Source organism: Oncorhynchus keta, chromosome 15, assembly GCF_023373465.1.
Source record: "Oncorhynchus keta strain PuntledgeMale-10-30-2019 chromosome 15, Oket_V2, whole genome shotgun sequence".
Classification (NCBI taxonomy): Eukaryota; Metazoa; Chordata; class Actinopteri; order Salmoniformes; family Salmonidae; genus Oncorhynchus; species Oncorhynchus keta.
Window position 1 is genome coordinate 13,623,251 of NC_068435.1, and position 24,341 is coordinate 13,647,591.

Consider the following 24,341-nt stretch of genomic DNA (forward strand, 5'->3'; position numbering starts at 1 on the left):
GAAGGATCACACACTTTAATGACACAGCAATAAAGCGTAACAGTATCAAAAACATCATGCAATACATATACAGTAAATATTGAATTATACTTCTGCCAAAAGATGCTTCAGTACTACATATTACACGGAGTATACAAAACATTAAGAATACCTGCTATGACAGACTGACCAGGTGAAAGCTATGATCACTTACTGATGTCACTAGTTAAATATCCTTCAAAAATCAGTGTGGATGAAGGGGAGGAGACAGGTTAAAGAAGGATTTTAAAACCTGGAGACGATTGAAACCTGGATTGTGAGTGTGTGCCATTCAGAGGGTATTTAAGTGCCTTTGAACGGGGTATGGTAGTAGGTGCCAGGTGCACCAGTTTGTGTCAAGAAATGTAACGCTGCTGGGCTTTTCACACTCAACAGTTTCCTGTATGTATTGAGAACGGTCCACCACCCAAAGGACATCCAGCCAACTTGAAACAACTGTGGGAAGCACTGGAATTAATATGGGCCAGCATCCCTGTGGAACGCTTGGCACATTGTAGTCCATGCCCTGACGATTGAGGCTGTTCTGAGGGCAAAGGGGGGAGTGGGTGCAACTCAATTTTAAGAAGGTGTTCCTAATGTTTGGTATACTCAGTGTACACGTGTGTACAGGTTATTTGATATTGTTGCTAATGATATGAAGAAAAAATACATAAGTATATGGATAAAACAGAACACTGGCCATGAATATGGCAATGTTGATGGCTGCTTGAAGGAATTCCATGTAAACAATGATTTCTTCAGACACTTTTCTAACTAACACCTCATGGTTTAGAACTAGGCAAGAGTTCAGCTAAAGATAAATAGAATAAAGAAATAAGACAATTGTTGTACATATACAACATTTTGTCCAAAAGTATATCAAGATGCCTAGGAATGTAAGAAAAATGTAATTTGATAACATCTGGAGTTTTGTGCAAATATCACGTGAGAAAAGAATTGTGGTAAATAATCAAACATTTTTGAATATATGAGGCACAGTATTGAAAACAAGGCAGTAAAAGTCCAGAGGATTTTGGAAGAGTTTCTCTCCTGGCTGGCTTTGGCTTGCCAGTTGCCACCCTATACCACTGACACAGCACATGTTCTAATTCAACAAAAGCTGATAAACAATGAACGTAGTTTATTCTGCAGCACAAATAAAATAAAAATAGGTAAGAACACCTCGATTAATAAATAAAAAACACACTAAAACCCCTCAGCCAGTGCTCTTCAATTTTGAAGGGTCACAATTGTGGGGGCACAGACCCTAGGTAATGATACTTAGCCACGGTGCCTCCAGAACTCATTTAAGGAAGCGCATTGACGGTAAGGCTTCTAGAAACTACACGTCTCTGATTTAGTGGCGCTCTTGGTTCCCTATGTGGAGACATTGCATGCACACATCACTGACAGAGAGAAACAGAAACGATGGTGAGGTAACTACGGGAAAAGTTGTTTTTATCAGGAAATTGCTTAACTACAGTGTATTTTGGCACTTAGTCATTTCTGGATATGTATTAGAAGAGGAGAGTTTCAAGGTGAGAAACAGTCGTAACACAGGGTCCCTGCTGAGGCTTCTACAGGCGATTGTGTGCATTGTTGACAGCGAGCTATAGCGCCAAGATTGAGGGTACATTGTAGCTAGCTAGTTATAGCGCTCAGATTTAGTTGGCCCTTATGCTTGCTCCAACTACAACCTCAAGGCTGACAATGACCACCTACCTAGAGCAGATAGTTACATTTGACTGTGACTTTAAAAAGTGTAATTACTTTATGGTATATAGATTTAATTTGTATAAAAGCTATAGTATGATTTAAATTCCAGTCATGTGTCCCAGGAAGTGCCCTTTGCTACTCGAGACCTGTCATGTGCTGACAAAACTGAGGATAGATCACTGAATGAAATATGAAGTCCATGCAATTCATGAAGTGCTTAAGTGTTCTATGTAAAAAAACCGTTTGCTTTGGCCCACTTTAGACAAACGTACACCAGTCTCTTCAGTGTGTGTGTCACTGGCGTCTTCTTCTGTGACCGGTTTCTACTGTAGGGATCCCCCTCACCTGGCCTAAAGGATCCCCCTCACCTGGCCTAAAGGATCCCCCTCACCTGGCCTAAAGCACTGGATGATGGAAACTTTAGGTGGGAAAAAACAGCTCTGACTGACTACTTCAGCATCACACACCCAGAGTGCCACAATCTGAGGCTGAATGTTCTTTGCCAAAGTGCAGGATAACCAACCACAGCTCTAAGCTGCTGAGGGACATGTTAGCACTTGGCTCAATGACTAAACCCTGCTCTATCCATTCACTGGTCTTGTACCAAAACATGTAGAGCAAACAGAGATTTGTATAAGTATGGGCCATGACCTCTATTGCAAAAAAACATGTCTACAAAAACCGCCCATAACAGAGACCATTGAGTCCAAGGAGAATACCAAAATAGCTACAGACAGATCCTGGTACACTCTGATCTACATTAGCTACATGACCTTATTTTCTGCTTTCTGGCTACAGTGTTATTGTGTCTGTCACCATATGTAAACTTGTCAAGACGAAGACTAAGGATTAACTCTACAGTAGCGACATCTACACACCAAACCTAAATCCACTGATTTGGCCTATCCTATGTCAATGTCAACGCAAGCTCCTTTATAAGATAAATACAATCCGTCTTGAAAAGGCAGTTGTAAAAATAAAATAAAAACACAATGTAAGATACAAAGCTACAGTAACTTCAAAATGGCAGAAGTCCAGTCGAGTATCTTATCAGACCTGGATTATACATATAGATTTATATATATAAAAAAAAAGGGAGATATGGACCCGAACAGACCTGAGAACAACCAGACATAGACCGGACCCATACCTTAAGGGGTCAGGGTCTAGACCAGATTTGATTGTACCAGAGTGACAAATTTATGTTAAATCAGCCAAGTTCATCTTCCGGCTAATAAATAGGTCTTTATATGTTGGCTCTCCATAAGTCAATAGAATCACCTTATTAGCGTAAAATAAACCATTTTTAGGAAAGGCAGAGACGTGGTCAGATCCATTCATGTTCACTCTGGTCTATCAGCTGTAGTCACATAGACCCGGATCAGAGGGTCAACTACAGAATTTCAGTCACAGTAATTGGGTCCCACCCAGACCCATATAGTCTAGACCCTTCAAACTCAACTTCGGACCTAGAAGCCAGTCCCACTATCTTTTTTCATTGTTCCCCCTTAAATCAGGGACTGATTTAGACCTGGAACACCAGGTGGGTGAAATGAATGATCAGGTATAACTGAAAACCAGCAGGCTCCGGACCTCGTAGTGTAAGAGCTCAATACCCCTGTTCTAGAATGTCCACTCAAAAGAGTGAAATCAGAGCCTTAGATCAGTATGATGTGATACAGTCTCTCTCTGGATATATAGTATGTCTCTGGATATATAGTATGTCTCTGGATATAACCATTCAGTGCAAAGGGGGGACAACAATAACAGAAAGATGCATAGAAGCAGAACTCAGGCCCATACCCCGATCACTCAGAATATAGGGAATGCTTCCAGAGAACCAGATGATTTACCTGTCAAATGACATAAAATCCATAATATAATTCTTCAAAGCCTGGATTAAATTCTAACAGGTTTTTGATTATGATTGCTAATCCCAACCAGTTCTCTGCTTTCAGAGAACAGGTGAAATTTAGTGAATACTGGTTGTTTTTCCAAAAGGCATCTTTACCTTCAAGTTCTTAAGCTCAACTTCTAGGCACCTTCAGTTCAATGAACAGTAGCAACAGAGAATGTCCTGTGTGAGTGGGCAGGAAAGTAGGTACCACGATGAGCAATATGAAACGACAGCTGGGCTTGACCCTACCACACTAAATTCAAAGTTCAGTCAAAACCAAGGGTCGCATTCACTAGTGCACACCGTAGCAAAACAATGTGCAAAGGAAAACAAGTGTCTTATTGGACAAGTTTAGGTAGTCCCTCCCTGTTTCAGTTAGTTTTCTTCCATTTGGTGCCTAATGAATATAACCCAGGACTAACAGACCGTAGAGGCTTCTTCCACTACCTAGCTCAAAGAGCTAACAGTCTTGGAACAGTTTAGTCTCTGGTCTAGTTCTGTTCTAGTATTTCCTAGGGTTGTTGTAGGACACAGAGAGTGGGGGTGCACTGGGGCTTGGCACGGCCACAGGGGAGCTGAGCTCTGGGGGGTACGGCTGTAGGCCCATTTGCTTGTTGTCCTGGAGCTTGCGGACCACCACGCGGCAGAAGTCCTCGCTGTGGCGGTGGCAGGTGTCAAGGAGCTGGCGGACCTTGGCGGTACGCGTGGCCCGGTTCACCACCAGCTCGTAGTCCTCGAGCATCAGGAGAGAGCGAGCCAGCAGGGCATCCAGGCTCTGGTTCAGACAGGCCTCAGTCATCTGGGAAACGATATCCTCGCGCCGCACTGCGATCCAGCGCGCCACAGGGCCCAGCGTTGGGTCGGGGGGATCCGAAGATGGGTTGAAGTCTGGAGGGTTTGGGTAAAGCCAAAGTAGGTATTAGATTAGCAGTGATATAAATAATTGGAACAGTAGTGGCCTGAGAACAGCACTGAGGAACATGAAAACATACCTTAGATAGGACAAACTTTTCAGTGTTCTTCAAGGCTCTGTTCTTGGACCACTGCTGTTCTCTCACACAGTGTACAAAACATTAGGAACACCTTCCTAATATTTAGTTGCCACCCCCTTTGACTTCAGAACAGCCACAAATTCTCTACAAACTGTTGAAAGCGTTTCACAGGGCCTATGTTGACTGCGATGCTTCCCACAGTTGTGTCAAGTTGGCTTGATGTCCTTTGGGTGGTGGACCATTCTTGACACACACAGGAAACTGTTGAGTGTGAAAAACCCAGCAGCATTGCAGTTCTTGACGCACTCAAACCGGTGCGCCTGGCATCTACTACCATACCCCGTTCAAAAGGCACTTCAATATTTTGTCTTGTCCATTTACCCTCCGAATGACTAGCTAGCTGGCACACACAATCTATGCAAGGCTTAATTTTTGTTTTGCATGTCTCCTCCCCTTCATCTACACTGATTGAAGTAGATTTAACAAGTGACATCAACAAGGATCATAGGTTTCTCCTGGATTCACCTGGCCAGTCTCTTATGGAAAGAGCAGTGTTTCAAATATACAGTACCAGTCAAAAGTGGGGACACACCTACTCATTCAAGGGTTTTTCTTTATTTGACTATTTTCTAAATTGTAGAATAATAGTGAAGACATCAACTCTATGAAATTACACATGGAATCTTGTAGTAACCAAAAACAAAAGTTAAATCAAAATATATTTTATATTTGAGATTCTTCAAAGTAGCCACCCTTTGCCTTGACAGCTTTGAACACTATAGGCATTCTCTCAACAAGCTTCATGAGGTAGTCACTTGCATTTAAAATTAACAGGTGTGTCTTGTTAAAAGTTAATTTGTGGAACCTCTTTCATTCTTAATGTGTTGGAGCCAATCAGTTGTGTTGTGACAAGGTCGGGGTGGTATACAGAAGATGGCCCTATTTGGTAAAAGACCAAGTCCATATTATGGCAAGAACAGCTGAAATAACCAGAGAAACGACAGTCCATCATTACTTAAAAGACAAGTCAGTCAATATTGAAAATGTCTTAGAAGTTTCTTCCAAGTGAAGTTGTAAAAACCAACAAGCGCTATGATGAAACTGGCTCACATGAGGACCGCCACAGGAAAGTAAGACCCAGAGTTACCTCTGCCGCAGAGGATAAGATCATTAGTGTTACCAGCCTCAGAAATTGCAGCCCAAATAAATGCTTCAGAGTTCAAGTAACAGACACATCTCAACATCAACTGTTCAGAGGAGACTGTGTGAACCAGGCCTGCAAAGAAACCACTACTAAAGGACACCAAGAAGAAGAAGAGACTTGCTTGGGCCAATAAATACGAGCAATGGACATTAGACCGGTGGAAATCTGTCCATGGTCTGATGAGTCCAACTTTGAGATGTTTGGTTCCAATCGCAGTGTCATTGTGAGACCCAGAGTAGGTGAACGGATGATCTCCGCATGTGTGGTTCCCACCGTGAAGCATGGAGGCAGAGGTGTGGTGGTGCTTTGCTGGTGACACTGTCAGTGATTTATTTAGAATTCAAGGCACACTTAATCAGCAAGGCTACCACAGCATTCTGCAGCAATACACCAGCCCATCTGGTTTGTGCTTTGTCCTGTTGAAAAACAAATGATAGTGGGACTATGACTCAACTCACCTCCAGGATGTTTGACCAAGAAGGAGGGCTATTTGATCAAGAAGGAGAGTGATTGGAGGCCAGGTAATCTGATGCAGCACTCACAATCACCCGACCTCAACCCAATTGAGATGGTTTGGGATGAGTTGGACTGCAGAGTGAAGGAAAAGCAGCCAACAAGTGCTCAGCATATGGGGGAAACCCTTCATAACTGTTGGAAAAGCATTCCAGGTGAAGCTAGTTGAAAGAATGCCAAGAGTGTACAAAGTGGTCATCAAGGCAAAAGGTGGTTACTTTGAAGAATCTCAAATATAAAATATATTTTGATTTGTTTTACACTTTTTTGGTTCCTACATGATTCTATAGTTTTGATTTCTTCACTATTCTACAATGTAGAACATTGTACAAATAAAGAAACTCTTGAATGAGTAGCTGTGTCCAAACTTTTACTGTATGCATGTACAAAAGTATGTCGACACCCTTCAAATTAGTGGATTGGGCTATTTCCACCACAACCATTGCTGACAAGTGTATAAAAAAAATAATATAAAAAAAAAAAAACGAGCACACAGCCATGCAATCTCCATAGACAAACATTACACGCATACACAGTGCCTTCGGAAAGTATTCAAAATCCTTGACTTTTTCCACATTGTTACCAGCCTTATTCTAAAATGGATTATATAAACAAACAAATCCTCAGCAATCTACACACAATACCCCATAATGACAAAGTGAAAACAGATTTACATACAGTTGAAGACAGAAGTTTACATACACCTTAGCCAAATACATTTAAACCGAGTTTTTCCACAATTCCTGTCATTTACTCCTAGTAAACATTCCCTGTCTGAGGTCAGTTAGGATCAGCACTTTATTTTAAGAACGTGAAATGTCAGAATAATAGTACAGAGAATGATTGATTTCAGTTTTTATTTCTTTCATCATATTCTCAGTGGGTCAGAAGTTTACATATACCCAATTAGTATTTGGTAGCATTGCCTTTAAATTGTTTAACTTGTTTTGGGTCACATTTTTTGGGTAGCCTTCCTCAAGCTTTCCACAATAAGTTGGGTGAATTTTCCCCCATTCCTCCTGACAGAGCTGGTGTAACTGAGTCAGGTTTGTAGGCCTCCTTGCTCGCAAACACTTTTTCAGTTCTGCCCACAAATGTTCTATAGGATTGAGGTCAGGGCTTTGTGATGGCCACTCCAGTACCTTGACTGTGTTGTCCTTAGGCCATTTTTCTACAACTTTGGAAGTATGCTTAGGGTCACTGTCCATTTGGAAGACCCATTTGTGACCAAGCTTTAACTTCCTGACTGATGTCTTGATGTTGCTTCAATATATCCACATAATTTTCCTTCCTCATCTTGCCATTTATTTTGTGAAGTGCACCAGTCCCTCCTGCAGAAATGCACCCCCACAACATGATGCTGCCACCCCCACAACATGATGCTGCCACCCCCACAACATGATGCTGCCACCCCCACAACGTGATGCTGCCACCCCCACAACATGATGCTGCCACCCCCACAACATGATGCTGCCACCCCCACAACATGATGCTGCCACCCCCACAACATGATGCTGCCACCCCCACAACATGATGCTGCCACCCCCACAACATGATGCTGCCACCCCCACAACATGATGCTGCCACCCCCGTTCACGGTTGGGATGGAGTACTTCGGCTTGCAAGCCTCCCCCTTTTTCCTCCAAACATAACGAGGGTCATTATGGGAAAACAGTTCTATTTTTGTTTCATCAGACGAGAGGACATTTCTCCAAAAAGTACAATCTTTGTCCCCATGTGCAGTTGCAAACCGTAGTCTGGCTTTTTTATGGCGGTTTTGGAGCAGTGGCTTCTTCCTTGTGGAGCGACCTTTCAGGTTATGTTGATATAGTACTCGTTTTACTGTGGACAAAGATACTTTTGTACCTGTTTCCTCCAGCATCATCACAAGGTCCCTTGCTGCTGTTCTGGGATTGATTTGCACTTTTTGCACCAAAGTAAGTTAATCTCTAGGAGACAGAATGCGTCCCCTTCCTGAGCGGTATGACGGCTGTGTGGTCCCATGGTGTTTATACTTGCGTACTATTGTTTGTACAGATGAACGTGGTACCTTCAGGTGTTTGGAAATTGCTTCCAAGAATGAACCAGACTTGTGGAGGTCTACAATATTTTTTCCGAGGTCTTGGCTGATTTCTTTTGGTAGAGCATGGCGCTTGTAACGCCAGGGTAGTGGGTTCGATTCCCGGGACCACCCATACGTAGAATGTATGCACACATGACTGTAAGTCGCTTTGGATAAAAGCGTCCTCTAAATGGCATATATTATTTTTTTAATTATTATATTATGTCAAGCAAAGAGGCAATGAGTTTGAAGGTAGGTCTTGAAATACATCCACAGGTACACCAATTGACTCAAATCATGTCACTTACCCTATCAGAAGCCATATAATTTTCTGGAATTTTCCAAGCTGTTTAAAGGTACAGTCAACTTAGTATGTAAACTTCTGACCCACTGGAATTATGATACAGTGAATTATAAGGGAAATAATCTGTCTGTAAACAATTGCTGGAAAAATGACTTGTGTCATGCAAAGTAGATGTCCTAACCGACTTGCCACAACCATAATTTGTTAACAAGAAATTTGTGGAGTGGTTGAAAAACGGGTTTTAATGACTCCAACCTAAGTGTAAACTTCCGACTTCAACTGTAAGTATTCAGACACTTTGCTATGAAACTCGAAATTGAGCTCAGGTGCATCCCGTTTCCATTGATCATCCTTGAGATGTTTCTACAAATTGATTGGACTCCCCAAATACAAGTGTGCCAAGCTTGTAGCGTCATACGCAAGAACACACCTGCGGTAGGCTTGATCACCAACAACAAGACAGCATATAGGGAGGTCAGAGACCTGGCCGTGTGGTGCCATGACAACAACCTCTTTCTCAACGTGATCAAGGCTAAGGAGATGATTGTGGACTACAGGAAAAGGAGGACCGAGCACGCCCCCATTCTCATCGACGGGGCCTCGGCAGGTTGAGAGCTTCCTGTACCGGTACCCCCGCAACATAGCCTCGCCTGTTGTTATCTTACTGCTGCTCTTTAATGATTTGTTACTTCATTTATTTTTTGTTGTTGTATTTTTCTTAAAACTGCATTGTTGGTTAATGGCTTGTGAGTAAGCACTTCACTGTAAGCACTTCACTGTAAGCACTTCACTGTAAGCACTTCACTGTAAGCACTTCACTGTAAGCACTTCACTGTAAGCACTTCACTGTAAGCACTTCACCAGTTGTATTCGGCGCAAGTGACAAATAAAATTTGATTTGAAGAAGACGTTTTAAAATGCTTATACATATATAAATACAAGCATTTTAAAACAATGATCAGATACATTTGCAAGTCCTTCTGTAGCTCAGTTGGTAGAGCATGGCGCTTGTAACGCCAGGGTAGTGGGTTCGATTCCCGGGACCACCCATACGTAGAATGTATGCACACATGACTTGTAAGTCGCTTTGGATAAAAGCGTCTGTTAAATGGCATATATTATTATTATTATTATTTCTAAAAACCTGTTTTTGCTTTGTCATTATGGGGTATTGTGTGTAGATTGATGAGGGTAAAACACTATTTAATCCATTTTAGAATAAGGCTGTAACATAACCAAATGTGGAAAAAGGCAAGGGGTCTGAATATGTTTTACAGTAGCTCGGTAGGTAGTGAGACTAGGAGTTTAATGTTAGTCGTGTCATATGATTTCATTTGGAACTTTAACTATGTTACCTGGCTGGGGTTGGTATTGCTGTGGCTTCAGGGTGAGGTTGTCCAGGTAAGTCACACACTCTGTTTCAGGCAGATCTGGTTTGAGGGGAATGTTGAGCTCATCCATGGGCCTGGCGCTCTGGGGGTAGTTGTTGAGGTTGTTGTCCCCCTGGCTCTGCTCTCTGAGGGGCTGCGGAGGCTCCAGTGTGTGGGGCATGAACAACGAGGGGGACACTTCTAGGAGGGGTTGGGTGGAGGGGGGGCGACAAGGAGAGGTGGGTGTCAATCAGAGGAGGCTTTTCTCCAGGGAGGAAGCTCCTCCTCATTAATTAAAGAAATGATTTGAGGGAGAATGAGGGAGAAGAGAGAGAACTGGGTATCAATGCAACGCGCATTCAACGCAGAAACAGACTAGTACTCAGGAAACTCGCCATTTCCCTTCAGGGCAAAAAGTTAGCTGTCAATCACAGCTGTCAATCACAGCTGTCAATCACAGTCTAGGAAAGTTGGCGGATTTACCTTTAGAAGGCGGAGCATTGGTGCTAGTGAGGGAGCTTGGTTGGGAGATGTCCGTGTCCTGGGAGGAGCAAGACCCAGAGCCAGAGGTGGAGCTTCCCTATGGCAGTGACAGAGCATGTTAAAAACATACACCGGAGTGCTCTACATAACAGTAAACTGGATATACAGCTCTGGAAAAAATTTAAAGACCATTGCAAAATGATCAGTTTCTCTGGCTGTACTGTATGTGTTTGGATAAAATTAACTACTAACATTTCTCCCAAATGCCAAATAAAAATATTGTAATTTAGAGCATTTATTTACAGAAAATTACAACTGGTCAATGTTGTCAGTAGTTTATAGCATAAAACAAAAATACAGTGCCTTCAGGAAGTATTTCGGCTGTTGGTTGACAAATTCTCTTGTCAAGTGGTCGCAAATATATATATTTTTTCATGGCACATAAGACACCTGTCTGATTCGTGCCTGGACTAATCCATTGCGGAGGCGGCACAGGCCATCACTCTCAGACAGGCATCGGCAACACAAGGCATGCGTGCCATGAGGGTATTTGCCTTGGCACGCCAAGCAATTCGATAAAAAAAAGTGAAATTGCATTGGTTTTCCATAGATGGCTACTGCTTTGGACCTGCCACAATTCATGAGAATATTCCTTAGGCCTATAGTATGTGAAGATAATTTGTCTTGGGTATAATTTTAAATGTTGAGTCAAGAAAACTTCATTGTGTAAATTGTTTGCCCTCTGAGAGATGCTAACTATCAATTCCCCATTACATTCAATATATCACCAGTTGTACATTTACCATTAATCTCAATCATTTCTAATCTACAATGTTTGTTATGGTAATTTCTGATAATGCATTCAATATATTAGTATTAGAGTGGACACGTTGTTTGCAGAGCTCACAACCTGGGGCGGCAGGGTAGCCTAGTGGTTAGAGAGGAGTGGTTAGGGCAGGGTAGCCTAGTGGTTAGAGAGGAGTGGTTAGGGCAGGGTAGCCTAGTGGTTAGAGAGGAGTGGTTAGGGCAGGGTAGCCTAGTGGTTAGAGAGTTGGACTAGTAACCGGAGCTGACAAGGTACAAATCTGTCGTTCTGCCCCTGAACAGGCAGTCATTGAAAATAAGAATTTGTTATTAATTGACTTGCCTAATTAAATAAAGGTAAAATAAAACCTATGCTACACTTATGAGAAACAAATTCTGCCAATTAATTAATTGTCTTTTGTTTGGAGCGCTCCTGTCAATGTTGAGTAAGGACCCGATTACGCATAGAAGTAGGCCTAGGCTACCTGGCCTAGGGGCAAATGTAAAAACTTGCCCATTTAGCGTGGGAAACAGAGCTCAGAATAGTTGATACAATGTTGCTAGGGCGAGCATCAGGCCTGACAGTTGATACGATTCACTTTCACGTTCGTTGGACTCTCGGTTGACCCAAAAAACATTTTGCCGGGGACAGCCGGTCATTATACTCACTGGCCAGGGACTGGGGTTGTTCTTCAGAATGTTCAGAGACTTCTCCTCTTCCCTCCCCCTCTCACACACCATGGGTGTGGCAGAGTAACAGCTTGCCCGCCTCATCAGCTAGAGAAAGAGAATGTATGCTGCTTTATAAACTGGGTGGTTCAAACCCTGAATGCTGATTAGCTGACAGCCATGGTATATCAGACTGTATACCACAGGTATGACAAAACATTTATTTTTACTGCTCTAATTACGTTGGTAACCAGTTTATAATAGCAATAAGACACCTCGGAGATTTGTGGTATTATGACCAATATACCATGGCTATGGGCTATATCCAGGCACTCCGTGATATGTCGTGCATTAGAACAGCCCTTAGCCATGGTATATTGGCCATATACCACACCTCCTCATACCTTATTGCTTAAAAATAAACTGATGCAAATCATTGTGTGCATTTCTTTCCACGTTAAACGGTGAATAAGGAAGTGAAAGTAGGGGTTGGATTATTTCTACCAAAATGTGAAGTCATACATTTGTCTCTCTGTTCGTCATTTGTCAAGTCATCCATCTCAAGACATATCAATGAGTCACGATGCGCCAAACCCTGGTCAAGTCTGAAGTCGTCAAATTTGGGGCAATCACAAACAGAACTAAAACATTTAACAATACACAGTGAGGTCATATGAGCCTGGGGATGAGGTTACTAGAGTCATAGTGAATGACTTGGGACTGTACGTTTGCTGCCAAACCTTTTCCTTTTGACCTGTGTACTGGACAACCTCGCACTGACTGACCTTTGACTTCTTGACCTCCAGCACAGCCTCCAGGACGTTGATTTCATCGAACCTCCTCAGCATTGGCTCTAGCTCCATCACACACTCTGCACAAGACAAGTAGAGACGGTTATGGCTCTATAGTTCTTAGGGACAAATGTATAATTGCAACACCTACATAGATAATACATTGACATCAATGTATTAATTGTACAAAACATTGAGTTAGGTATATTGATCTTAAGGGAGGTTTCTGTGCCAAGTAACAAGATAAGGTTAGAATGGCATCTGTCTGAGTCAGTAAAGGTTACTGTGAGTTAAGATGAAAGGTGAGGGGTGATCTCTTACTGATAAGAAAGAGGTATTTGTTGGCTGTGAGTAGAAGTCCCCCTTAGGCACAGATCCAGAATCAGCTTATTTTTCCCAAATCCTAACCATAAACATTTGTGTCAGGAAAGCGCCAAACTGTTATGAGATCTACGTCTAGGGGCAACTTCAGCCTATGTGAAGGTAACGAGTTGAGGTTAAAGGTTATGTCTCTTACGGAGGAAGGATTGCCGTTCGTCGGGGTTAGCGGTCCAGCCGAAAGTCATGAGGTTGATGAGTGTCTCCCTGCTGGGGATGTCCCCTGGCAGACAGTCCAGGCCTGTTTCCGGACGTGCCCCCCGCAGCACGCTGAACATGATCTGCATGGGGTTGGTCGCCTCTGTACAGAAATACAAATGCTCACTCAGTTTTTAAAAAACTTCTGAATGAAGATTTAATATCACTTGCGTCTGGAAATCCCACCGCTATTTTCGAGCATGCAGAGAACCATAAATGTTAACTCATGAGTTTGGTATATGTCACTGACAAGAAACAGTAAGGTCATGAGGCTAATCTAACGTGTATGTATAGCTGACATTTATTTCGAATGAGGTTATATGATTCCATAAAAGTGAGGTTATTAACATCCATAAAAAACACATTGCTTTTACAAACATTCTATACTGCATTCCAACAACATCTAAACCTTAAATTACCTTCAAATGGTATCCTCCTGGCCAGCACCTCCCACATAATGATTGCGTAACTAAAATGGGAACATAAAAAAAAAAAAGCTTTATTTGACCCACAGTTAGAATAGCAGCCTCTGGGGAGAAAAATATTGATGTCAGATGAACATTCCCTTCAAATGGATGTCTAATACCAAGAGTCAGTCATGAATCTCATTTCCTCAGTCGTACACAAAAGGCCAATACACTTCCCAGTGGAGGCATGACTCAGTCATCATGACAGTCTACTGCCCAAAAGCCCCAGTGAATCAGTCAGAGGTTAGGGGAACTTGAAGGGCTAGTCTCATATCTCTTTTCAGCATTTCCTTTTGTGACATCTTCACTGAAACAAGGGGTTCCTTTAAGGGGGTGTTCATCTAGAAAGGGCAAGCACCTTAGAGACGCTCACTGAGATCAATGAAAATGAAACTTAAAAGTACTTCACCGTTTGCTCCGGGAGGAATGTGGATTGATTTACCTAAGGCTAAATACTACACTTGCCTTGAAATACAATCTTCTATTAAATAGCAACTAAACATGATAAGCAACTTCTCCTTTTGAAACCGGCCTGTGGCATCGATAGGAGTCAGACATTTATTCTAGGTGTCAAAATTGACTACAAAGTCAAAAATAGGATAATTTGTCATAGTCAGTCTCGTCCAAAACTGAGATCTGCAAGATATTTAAGAAATAATGGTATGTCACGGAATTAAGGGTACCGTAACAGTTTATTTTAATCCTGCCCACAGCACCCAAGTAATCATCAATTCAGAAAGCAGCTGCATGCAACCCAATTATAATGCCCATGGTACATTTTATTTATTTGACATCTACGGGGTTAGTTAGGGACCATTCAGTAAATTACATAATGTACATGGGACAATATTTTTTTTAAATGTCAATAGCTCCAAATTTCAATTACTTAAAGACCTCAAACCAACTAAATTGTAGAAATCCATATACAAATATTGAACACATTTAATGAGAACTAAAAAGTTGTGCAACATGAAAATATTGTTCCATTTACATTGTGCAATTTATTGACGGTCCTTAACTAGCCCCACAGACAGGCAATCCAAAGTCAAACCAACTTTGCCACGAACGCACACCGGCCGGCTGAAGCTAATTGGCGAAAGAAGTTGGCTAGCTTGCTACATTAGCTAGTTTAGGCTACTTCCAGACACAAGACCTGGTTAAACTGTTTCAAGTTATCTAAAAATGGTGATGTACTAATTAACTGTGTAACTGTGTACCATTTTGGCAGAGTGAAGTACAAATGCTTCTCACATTCGCTCGCACACACACACACACAAAACCCCATTCGCAGTTTCAATTCTTACTGAAGATAATTGAAACCGAGGCTAAAATCAGGAAGTTCAGCCCCCTTTAAAGTTGTGAAAAATGACACTTCTGCCTACTCCCTTTGAAAAATGATACGCAAGGAATGTTCTAGAAACTAATTGTGTATTTGAGGTAGATCCCCACAGAAATATGTGTGTGGGTGTGTTGGGAGTGTCAGTTTAGTATGTGTGGGTCCAGTAAGTGTGCATAGAGCCAGTGAAAGAGAGTCTGTGCATAAAAAATAAAAAACGGTCAATGCAAATAGTCCGGGTAGCCATTTGATTAAGTGTTCAGCGATCTTATGGCTTGTGGGTACAAGCTGGTCAGGAACCTTTCAGTCCCAAACTTGACGCTCTGGTACCGCTTGCCGTGCTGCATCAGAGAGAACAGTCTATGACTAGGGTGGCTGGAGTGTTTGACAACTTTTGGGGAATTCCTCTGACACCGCCTGGTATAGAGGTCCTGGAAGATAGGGAGCTCTGCCCCAGGGATGTACTGGGCCGTACACACTACCTTCTGTAGCGTCTTATTGTCGGATGCCAAGCAGTTGCCATACCAAGTGGTGATGCAGCAAATCAAGATGCTTTCAATGGTGTAACTGTAGAACTTTGAGGATCTGAGGGCCAAATCTTTTCAGTCTCCTGAGGGGGGAAATAGGCTTTGCCGTGCCCTATTAATGTTGGTTGGTGTATTTGGACCATGATAGGTGATGTGGACATCGAGGAACTTGAAGTTCTCGACCCACTCCACTACAGCCCGGTCGATGTGAATGGAGGCATGCTCGGCCCTTCCGTTTCCTGAAGAGCACGATCAGCTCTTTTGTCTTGCTGACATTGAGGGAGGTTTTTCTCCTGGCACCATATTGCCAGGTCTCTGACCAACTCCGTATAGGCTGTCACACGGTTGTCAGTGATCAGGCCTACCACCGGTGTCGTCAGCAAACTTGGTGTTGGAGTCGTGCGCAGATACAGTCATGGGTGAACAGGGAGTACAGGAGGGGACTAGGCACGCACCAGAGACCCTCGTTTTGAGGGTCAGCATGGCAGATGTTTCCTACCCACACCACCTGGGGGCAGCCCATGAGCAAGTCCAGAATCCATTTGCAGAGGGAGGTGTTTAGTCCCAAGGTCCTTAGCTTAGTGAGGAGCTTGAAGGGCACTATGGTGTTGAACGCTGAGCTGTAGTCAATGAAAAGCATTCTCATGGAGGTGTTCTTGTTGTCCAGGTGGGAAAGGCAAGTGTGGAGTTTAATGGAGAGTACCTCCATCTATGGTGGTAGGAGAATTGGAATGGGTCCAGGGTGCCTGGGACGATTGATGTGAGCCACAACTAGCCTTTCAAAGCATGTCATGGCTACAGATGTTGAGTACTATAGGGCGACAGTCATTTAAACAGGTTACCGTGGCAATCTTTGGCACATGGACTATGGTGGTCTGCTCGAAACATGTAGGTAATACAGACTGGGTCAGGGAGAGATTGAAAATGTCAGTGAAAACACTTGCCAGCTGGTCAGTGCATGCTCGGAGTATGCATCCTGGTAATCGTTCTGGCCCTGTGGACTTGTGAATGTTAGCCTGCTTAAAAAGTTCTTATGTCGGCTACAGAGATCTTGATCACACAGTCGTCCAAAGCAGCTGGTGCTCTCATGCATGGTTCAGTATTGCTTGCCTCAAACCGAGCATAGAAGGCATTTAGCTTGTCTGATAGGTTGCATCACTGGGTAGCTCGCTGCTGGGTTTCCCTTTGTAAATCGTGATAGTTTGCAAGCCCTGCCACATTCGACGAGTGTCAGAGCCGGTGTAATAGGATTCAGTCTTAGTCCTGTATTGACGCTTTGTCTGTTTGATGGTTCGTCAGAGGGTATACCGGGATGTCTTATAAGCATCCAGATTGGTGTCCTGCTCCTTGAAAGCGGCAGCCTTTAGCTCAGTGTGGATGTTGCCTGTAATCCATGGCTTCTGGCTGGGATATGTATGTGCGGTCACTGTGGGTGATGATGTCGTCAATGCACTTATTAATGAAGAAGGTGACTGAGGGGGTAAACTCCTCAATGCCATTGGATGAATCCTGGAACATATTCCAGTCTGCGCTAGCAAAACAGTCCTGTAGCTTAGCATCCACTTTAAAAAAAATGTGTTGTTGTAAAAACTCTTGTTAAATAGTATGGCCTACAGCTTATCATGAGGTATTCTAACTCAGGTGAACAGAACCATGAGACTTCTGTAATATTAGAGATTGTGCACCAGCTGTTAAGAGACACACACCACCCCCCTTGAGTTTACCCAACGATGCCATTCTGTCTTGCTGATGTATAGAAAAACCTACTAGATTTTAAATGATTCTGTTCAGCCACGACTGAAAAACATAGGATATTACAGTTCTTCAGATCACCTTGATAGGATAGTCTCGAATGGAGCTCGTCCAATTTATTTTCCAGTGATTGCAGCCTGGTCCGGGATGAGCAACATGTACTTCGCAGCCAACTCATCCATGCTGAAATGCTGAACAGCTAATAAGTGATGTGTTTCAAGGCTGCTAGTGGTTAGCTAGTAGGGGGAAGCCAGGGGTGGAAAAGGGGCTATGCTAAAAGCCTAAACGCTGTATTGTGATCAAACATTTTTAGCTGATACAGAATAAAGAAATCACAGGATATGGTCAGATGATAAGTTGGCTTTAGACTTTTTAGAGGCCCTTTAAGATAGTGGTCTGAACCTAGCTACAGTATGTTAATATGATTCATGACTTACAGGTTGCCTGGATGCCATATCACTTTGTGCTTTAGCATAGTGCTCGGTTGTTCATTGTCATGCCATGCCATGCATATAGCAGAGGGGCTGGCTAAAGCACAAACAGATCTGGCCAGGTCCTTTAACTCAAAACCTGGTTCTTGTTGGCTCACCTGTACATATCGTGTTTGGCATCCGCCCTGCGGCTCTTGGAGGGTTCGTAAGCTTCGGGTGGCATGTAGATGACGGTGCCCCCCATCTCAGGTGGCTTGGATCCTGAGCCTTTACTGATGGACAGCTGACGCCACTTAGACAGGCCAAAATCTGCTATCTGGACACAACAAGGACAACTGGGTTTTGAGAGCAGGATTTTGCAACGAAAAGTGACAATTCTTATTGGACAGGTAGTACCTCCCTGTTTTCAAACATATTCTCCCTACAAGAAGACAACCCTGAACTTCAAAGGAGACATTGATTATCAGAGACATTCAAATATGTAGGCCTAGGCTATTTCTCAGGGAAATTCAAAAATTCTGTTTATTTATACACAACCAAAATGAATCTGGGCCATTACGACTTTAGTCAGTTAAAAGCCTCATTAATACATGAAGCTTAATAGGGGCAGATGAAGATTAGATTGGTTCATGCAGGAGGGTTGAGCTGGATGATGGAGAGCTGATTCATATTTTAATCCTCTCCTGTCCCCGTTTTCAGTATGACCAAACAGTTTAATTGGAACCATGAATACTTCGGTCATATTAAATGGAAGACAAATTGCCTTTGCCTTAGCAAACAAAATCAAATGTTATTTGTCAACATGCTTTATAAAACAACAGGCGTAGACAAACAGTGATTCGGGGAACTATATAATATGAAAACTGCTAAGTAAGACAGAGGTTGACACACACACACACACACACACACACACACCTTGACATGAAACTCTCCGTCGAGCAGAATGTTCTGCGTTTTGAGGTCGTGGTGCAGGAGGGGTGGGGTCATGTTGTGTAGGAAGTTAACCCCTAGAGCTATCTCGTACAGGACACGCAGCCTCAACGACCAGGCCAGCAGGGGGTACACTGTCTTCTACAGAGTGTGGGAGGAGAGAAGGGAAAGTACTACCAGTAGCTCGCAGCCCACCTAAGAGTAACTCGCCAAACAATTCTGAAAGTACATGACATTTTCAAATGTTCTACCGCAAACGGTCATAAACAAATCTCACAAGCAAGCTCCCAGCTACTATCTAAAAAAAATTGCTTAAATTGCCAAACCTAACACAATATCTGCCAATTAATTTCCAGCAATATTGCCCGTCTGTCGGTGTTTATTTTATTTTACCTTTATTTAACTAGGCAAGTCAGTTAAGAACAAATTCTTATTTTCAATGTCGGCCTAGGAACAGTGGGTTAACTGCCTGTTCAGGGGCAGAACAACAGATTTGTACCTTGTCAGCTCGGGGATTCGAACTTGCAACCTTTCGGTTACTAGTCCACGCTCTAACCACTAGGCTACCCTGCACGCGTACCACTTTGTGTAGCCAGTTCATGTGATAACCGTCTTGTGGTATGACAGAAATACTTTCCCCATATTGTTCTCAATTAAAATGTTAACTGCAAAGTAGGCTTATCTGGCACAAGTATATCATGAGTAAGTAGTGCATTCGGAAAGTATTCAGACCCCTTTTCCACATTTTGTTACGTTACCACCTTATTCAAAAATAATTACATTTGTTTTTTTCCCTCTCAATCTACACAAAATACCCCATGACAAAGCAAAAACAGGTTTGCAGATTTTTTTTCACTTTTATTTTAAAGAATGTTAATGAAATAGCACATTTACATAAGTATTCAGACCCTTTACTCAGTACTTTGTTGAAGCACCTTTGGCAGCGATTACAGCCTTGAGTCTTCTTGGGTATGACGCTACAAGCTTGGCACATCTGTATTTCGGGAGTTTCTCCCATTCTTCTCTGCAGATCTTCTCAAGCTCTGTCAGGTTGGATGGGGAGCGTTGCTGCACAGCTATTTTCAGGTCTCTTCAGAGATGTTTGAGCGGATTCAAGTCAGGGCTCAGGCTGGGCCACTCGAGGACATTGAGACTTGTCCCAAAGCCACTCCCGCGGGGTCTTGGCTGTGTGCTTACGGTCGTTGTGCTGTTGGAAAGTGAACCTTAGCCCCGGTCTGAGGTCCTGAGTGCTCTGGAGCAGAATTTTATCAAAGATCTCTGTACTTTGCTCCGTTCATCTTTCCCTCGATCCTGACTAGTCTTCCAGTCTCTGCCACTGAAAAACATCCCCACAGCATGATGCTGCCACCACCATGCTTCTCCCTAGGGATGGTTCCAGGTTTCCTCTAGAAGTGACACTTGGCATTCAGACCAAAGAGTTCAATCTTGGTTTCATCAGACCAGAGAATCTGGTTTCTCATGGTCTGAGAGTCCTTTAGCTGACTTTTGGCAAACTTCAAGCAGGCCGTCATGTGCCTTTTACTGACGAGTGGCTTTTGTCTGGCCACTCTACCATATAGGCCTGAAAGGTGGAGTGCTGCAGAGATGATTGTGCTTCTAGAAGGTTATCCCGTCTCCACAGAGGAACTCTGGAGCTCTGTCCCTGACAAAGGCCTTTCTCCGATTGCTCAGTCTGGTAGGGCGGCCAGCTCTAGGAAGAGTGTCTGTGATTCCACACTTCTTCCATTTAAGAATGATGGAGGCCACTGTGTTTTTGGGGACCTTCAATGCTACAGACATGTTTTCTTATCCATCCCCAGATCTGTGCCTCGACAATCCTGTCTCGGAGCTCTAGGGACAATTCCTTCGACCACAGGTGGACAAGTTGGATCAGGTGGACAAGTTGGACAAGGTGGACAAGTTGTAGAAGGTGGACAAGTTGTAGAAACATCTCAAGAATGATCAATGGAAACAGGATGCACCGGAGCTCAATTTCAAGTCTCATAGCAAAGGGTCTGAATATTTATGTAAATAAGGTATGTTTTTTTAATGCTTGCTAATTTGTAAAAAAAAAAAAAAAAAAAAAAAAAAAAAAAAAAACATTTTTCCCTTTGCCATTATGGGGTGTGTAGATGGACTTTTACATTTCATTTTTTTTTTTTTAATCAATTTTAGAATAAGGCTGTTACTTAAGAACATTTTGGAAAAGGGTCTGAATAGTTTCCAAATGCACTGTATATAATTTGTTTATATTATTTGCAACTTTGGCATGAAATGAGCAGTACAGAACCATTGCTAGACTGACATTAGACATCACATTCCTCACTCGCTAGATGCTCAATGAAAAATAGTCTTCGGATGTGACATAACAATTGACATGGACTCAGAACATCCAATTCCATTGTTTCTCTATGATCAATTGTAATTTTGAGAGTGAAATAAAATTAACAATCTAAAACCAGGAACATTTTTACTGAGTTGTTTATTAACCATTCTTTTACTTGGTATATCGACAGAAAAATATAGTGCACTACTTTATCTTGTACACTAAGGACCTGGGGAAGAGTTGCAGGGTAGTGGAGAAGAGAATGTGCCTATTTAAAAACTAGGGGAAAAAGTTGTAGCTCGGGATGTTTCATTGTATTAAAAGAAGCTCTAAATGCTAGAAAATGTAGGAGACCCCTGGACTGGGGGGAATGAGAAGAAATGCCAGTGCTAAGTATTGTGCTGACATCGCAGCGCTCACATTTTTCAGTCATAGCGAGAGTAAAGCAATCTGATACCAAAGCCTGAATGACATTCTTCTTCATTCAAAATGATAGTGGTAAACACTATGCCTATACTCTGCTTCGAAACAGTTGTGGGAGAAGGAAATGAAAAGCCCCTAGACTGGTATGGCAAGATTCTTGTGCCTCAGTCCCAACTCCCTTGTTTGAACTGGTACACTGTTCTTACTAACGGTGTGTACCTCGTGAAGCAGCTGATCCAGAGAGCCATTGCTCATGTACTCAGTGACGATGCAGAAGAACTCAGGCTCGTTACATACGCCAAAGATTTGGATGATGTAGTTGAACCTGGCCTTGTGAAGCACCTCCGCCTCCTTCAGTAGGCAATTCCTCTCCCTGTAAACACAGTCATGATGAGAACATTGACATTAGTCATTCAAATGACACAGGAATTGAGATTCATATTGAATCTTTGTGTGTATTGAAAAAAATAAGGTACATTCCTGAGTGATAGAAAACAGTGAAATTAAAGTATTTTCTATTCAAATTGGCACATAGCCATGAGGCTCGTAATATCTACTTCTCCTTTAGCCCAATATTGGACTAGAGAGCCTAACTTTACTTCTTAGTCCAAGGACCTTACGTGTTCTATTTAAAAAGCGAAATCCCTCTACTTTCATTTCATATCAAAATAATTTCACAAATGCAAAACACACAGTTTTTAACACAGTTGCAGCCGACAGTATTTTCCCCTGACAACACGTTTGTGGCGCCTGTCTTCCGTTTACACAAAGATGTTCCGAGACGCAGAGAGCTAATTAGCACAGGTCAGTTAGTCACGGGCTCCTGTAAACAAACGCTGTAACATGGATATGTGGCCGTGTGGGAACCCTATAAAAAAGGTGTATCAATTTAAACCTTTTGTATTTTGAAAATCCTTTATCGCTGACATGAAAGATATGGTTCTTATGGTTGCAAAACCGTACCGCAAGCAACGCATGTTAATTATCCATGGCAATGCTCAGATTTAGTGTCGGGGATATTAATGAAACTCCCCCGTACAGAACACGTATTCGTCTAATGACTTGTGTAATGTACTGGAACTTTGAGTCATGATCATGGCCTATCTAGTCGATACATTAATCAAATCGGACAAGGCAATGATAGATTAGATCTTGATTTGAACAAACATACCTTTCGCCAACAGGCGAATCCAATTTCAGACACTTGATGGCAACGGTGGTCCGCCAATCGCAATGCTGTGCCTTGAACACGGTTCCGAACCCACCTTTACTCAGGTAATGCAAGTCCGTCAGCTTTTGATAGGGGATCACCGGTAGAGTGCTCGTGAGACTACAAAGGTTCACACAGCCCGTGTGCTGCTGCTCCATAATTATTGTGAACCTACAATAAGGAGCTCTTGAAAAAAGCTTGTCCTCCTCTGCCTAAAAGAGAAAGCGGAATTGAGAGTTCCTGTTCCCGATGCAACGAAAAGACCCTGGTGGCTTGACAGAGCCGAGTACAGATTCATAAATGTTCCATTAAAAAGGTAGCTACGTGATGACGTTTGACTTGCAGGTTTGATATAATGTGCTCGCGCTGCCGGTGTTAATGTTTGCAACTGGACGTCGGAAGAAAAAAAAACAGTGACTTGAATTGTTGCTAACAAAAAAATGTTAGACTGTCCTTTTCTGTCAATGTATCCAACTCTCTAGCGAGTAACGTTAGGGACTAAAAACCACTCCACGCCAAAACAACCGGTGACTGATTTATACTTGTAAGCTAAAGACACGGCATTGGGGCATATTATTGACCCTGTAGAAGTCCGTCGTTAGTTAGCTCGTAGCGTGCTACAAAATAACTGACTGATTAAAATAAGGACAGCAATGTTTACATTTTACGTTTAGGTAGCTACGAAAGCGGTGGTTTCTATGTCCGTTGTAATTTTGTGAAGGGATAGGATGACAAGACCCTTCCGGGTTTCTTCTGAGTTACATTCAGGATCCGAACGTTGTGATTGGGCTCGTTCGAGCGGACCAATTTTGTCAAGTTTCATTTCAAAGTGCGATATATTATGGGGATAAAAACGGTCCGATTTGCTCCTTTACATCGACTTCATGAACTTCACAAAAACCATGTGATCAAAGGTCATGAAGTTTCGACTGCAATGTTCGGTTGTTGTTTGTTTGACCCATGCGAATTTGACCGAAGATGTGACCCGCATTCATGTGGATATGTGCAATTTAATGTGATATGAGGCTCTCTCGCTAAACAATTAAAAGTACAATGTACACACATTTACAGTTTGTGAGTGTGTAATATGGAGGTTTGAGATATGTTTATTTCGAAATGACAAAGAAACACTTTATAAAACAATGGCAACACTGCCATGTTGCACTGAGCCATCATTGTCCGACTCAACCAATCAATCAAATGTATTTATAAAGCCCTTACATCAGGCTATGTCATAAAGTGCTGTATAGAAACCCAACCTAAAACCCCAAACAGCAAGTAATGCAGGGGCAGATGTACTTTCCCCAGCTTTCCTTCTGGACTTTCTTCTGCACTCGGTTGCTTCAGCCTTACCACTAAAACAAGCTCATTGACTCTTCAAAAAGGACTGCAACATTCTGGCACCATCTGTAATTGGTTTGACATGTCAAGTAGCAAATATATACCATCTAAACGCGGCAAAAAATGAAAGTAAAACACGAAAAAGACAAGTTGAAATATATAGGTTTTGCTGCCCATATGTTTACTTTACGGTATCTTT

General features: G+C 42.5%; 1 protein-coding gene across 2 annotated transcripts; it reads right to left on the reverse strand.

Annotated features, from left to right (window-relative positions):
• Positions 1-24,334, reverse strand: LOC118394444 (receptor-interacting serine/threonine-protein kinase 2-like). Of its 2 annotated transcripts, XR_004827771.2 has the most exons (12): positions 22,763-24,334; positions 21,811-21,964; positions 18,828-18,983; positions 18,071-18,228; positions 13,819-13,868; positions 13,341-13,502; positions 12,818-12,903; positions 12,033-12,140; positions 10,560-10,656; positions 10,062-10,277; positions 2,126-4,519; positions 1-2,079 (listed from the first exon to the last, which is right to left on the reverse strand). XR_004827771.2 is itself a non-coding variant. In XM_035787637.2 (11 exons), the coding sequence occupies exons 1-11, from the start codon at positions 22,957-22,959 to the stop codon at positions 4,134-4,136; spliced, it is 1,770 nt and encodes a 589-aa protein (XP_035643530.1). In that variant the 5' UTR covers positions 22,960-24,334; the 3' UTR covers positions 1-4,133. The 2 variants fall into 2 exon arrangements, 1 of the variants encoding a protein (XP_035643530.1); XM_035787637.2 differs by having other exon boundaries at positions 1-4,519.
• Positions 24,335-24,341: the final 7 nt, after the last annotated feature.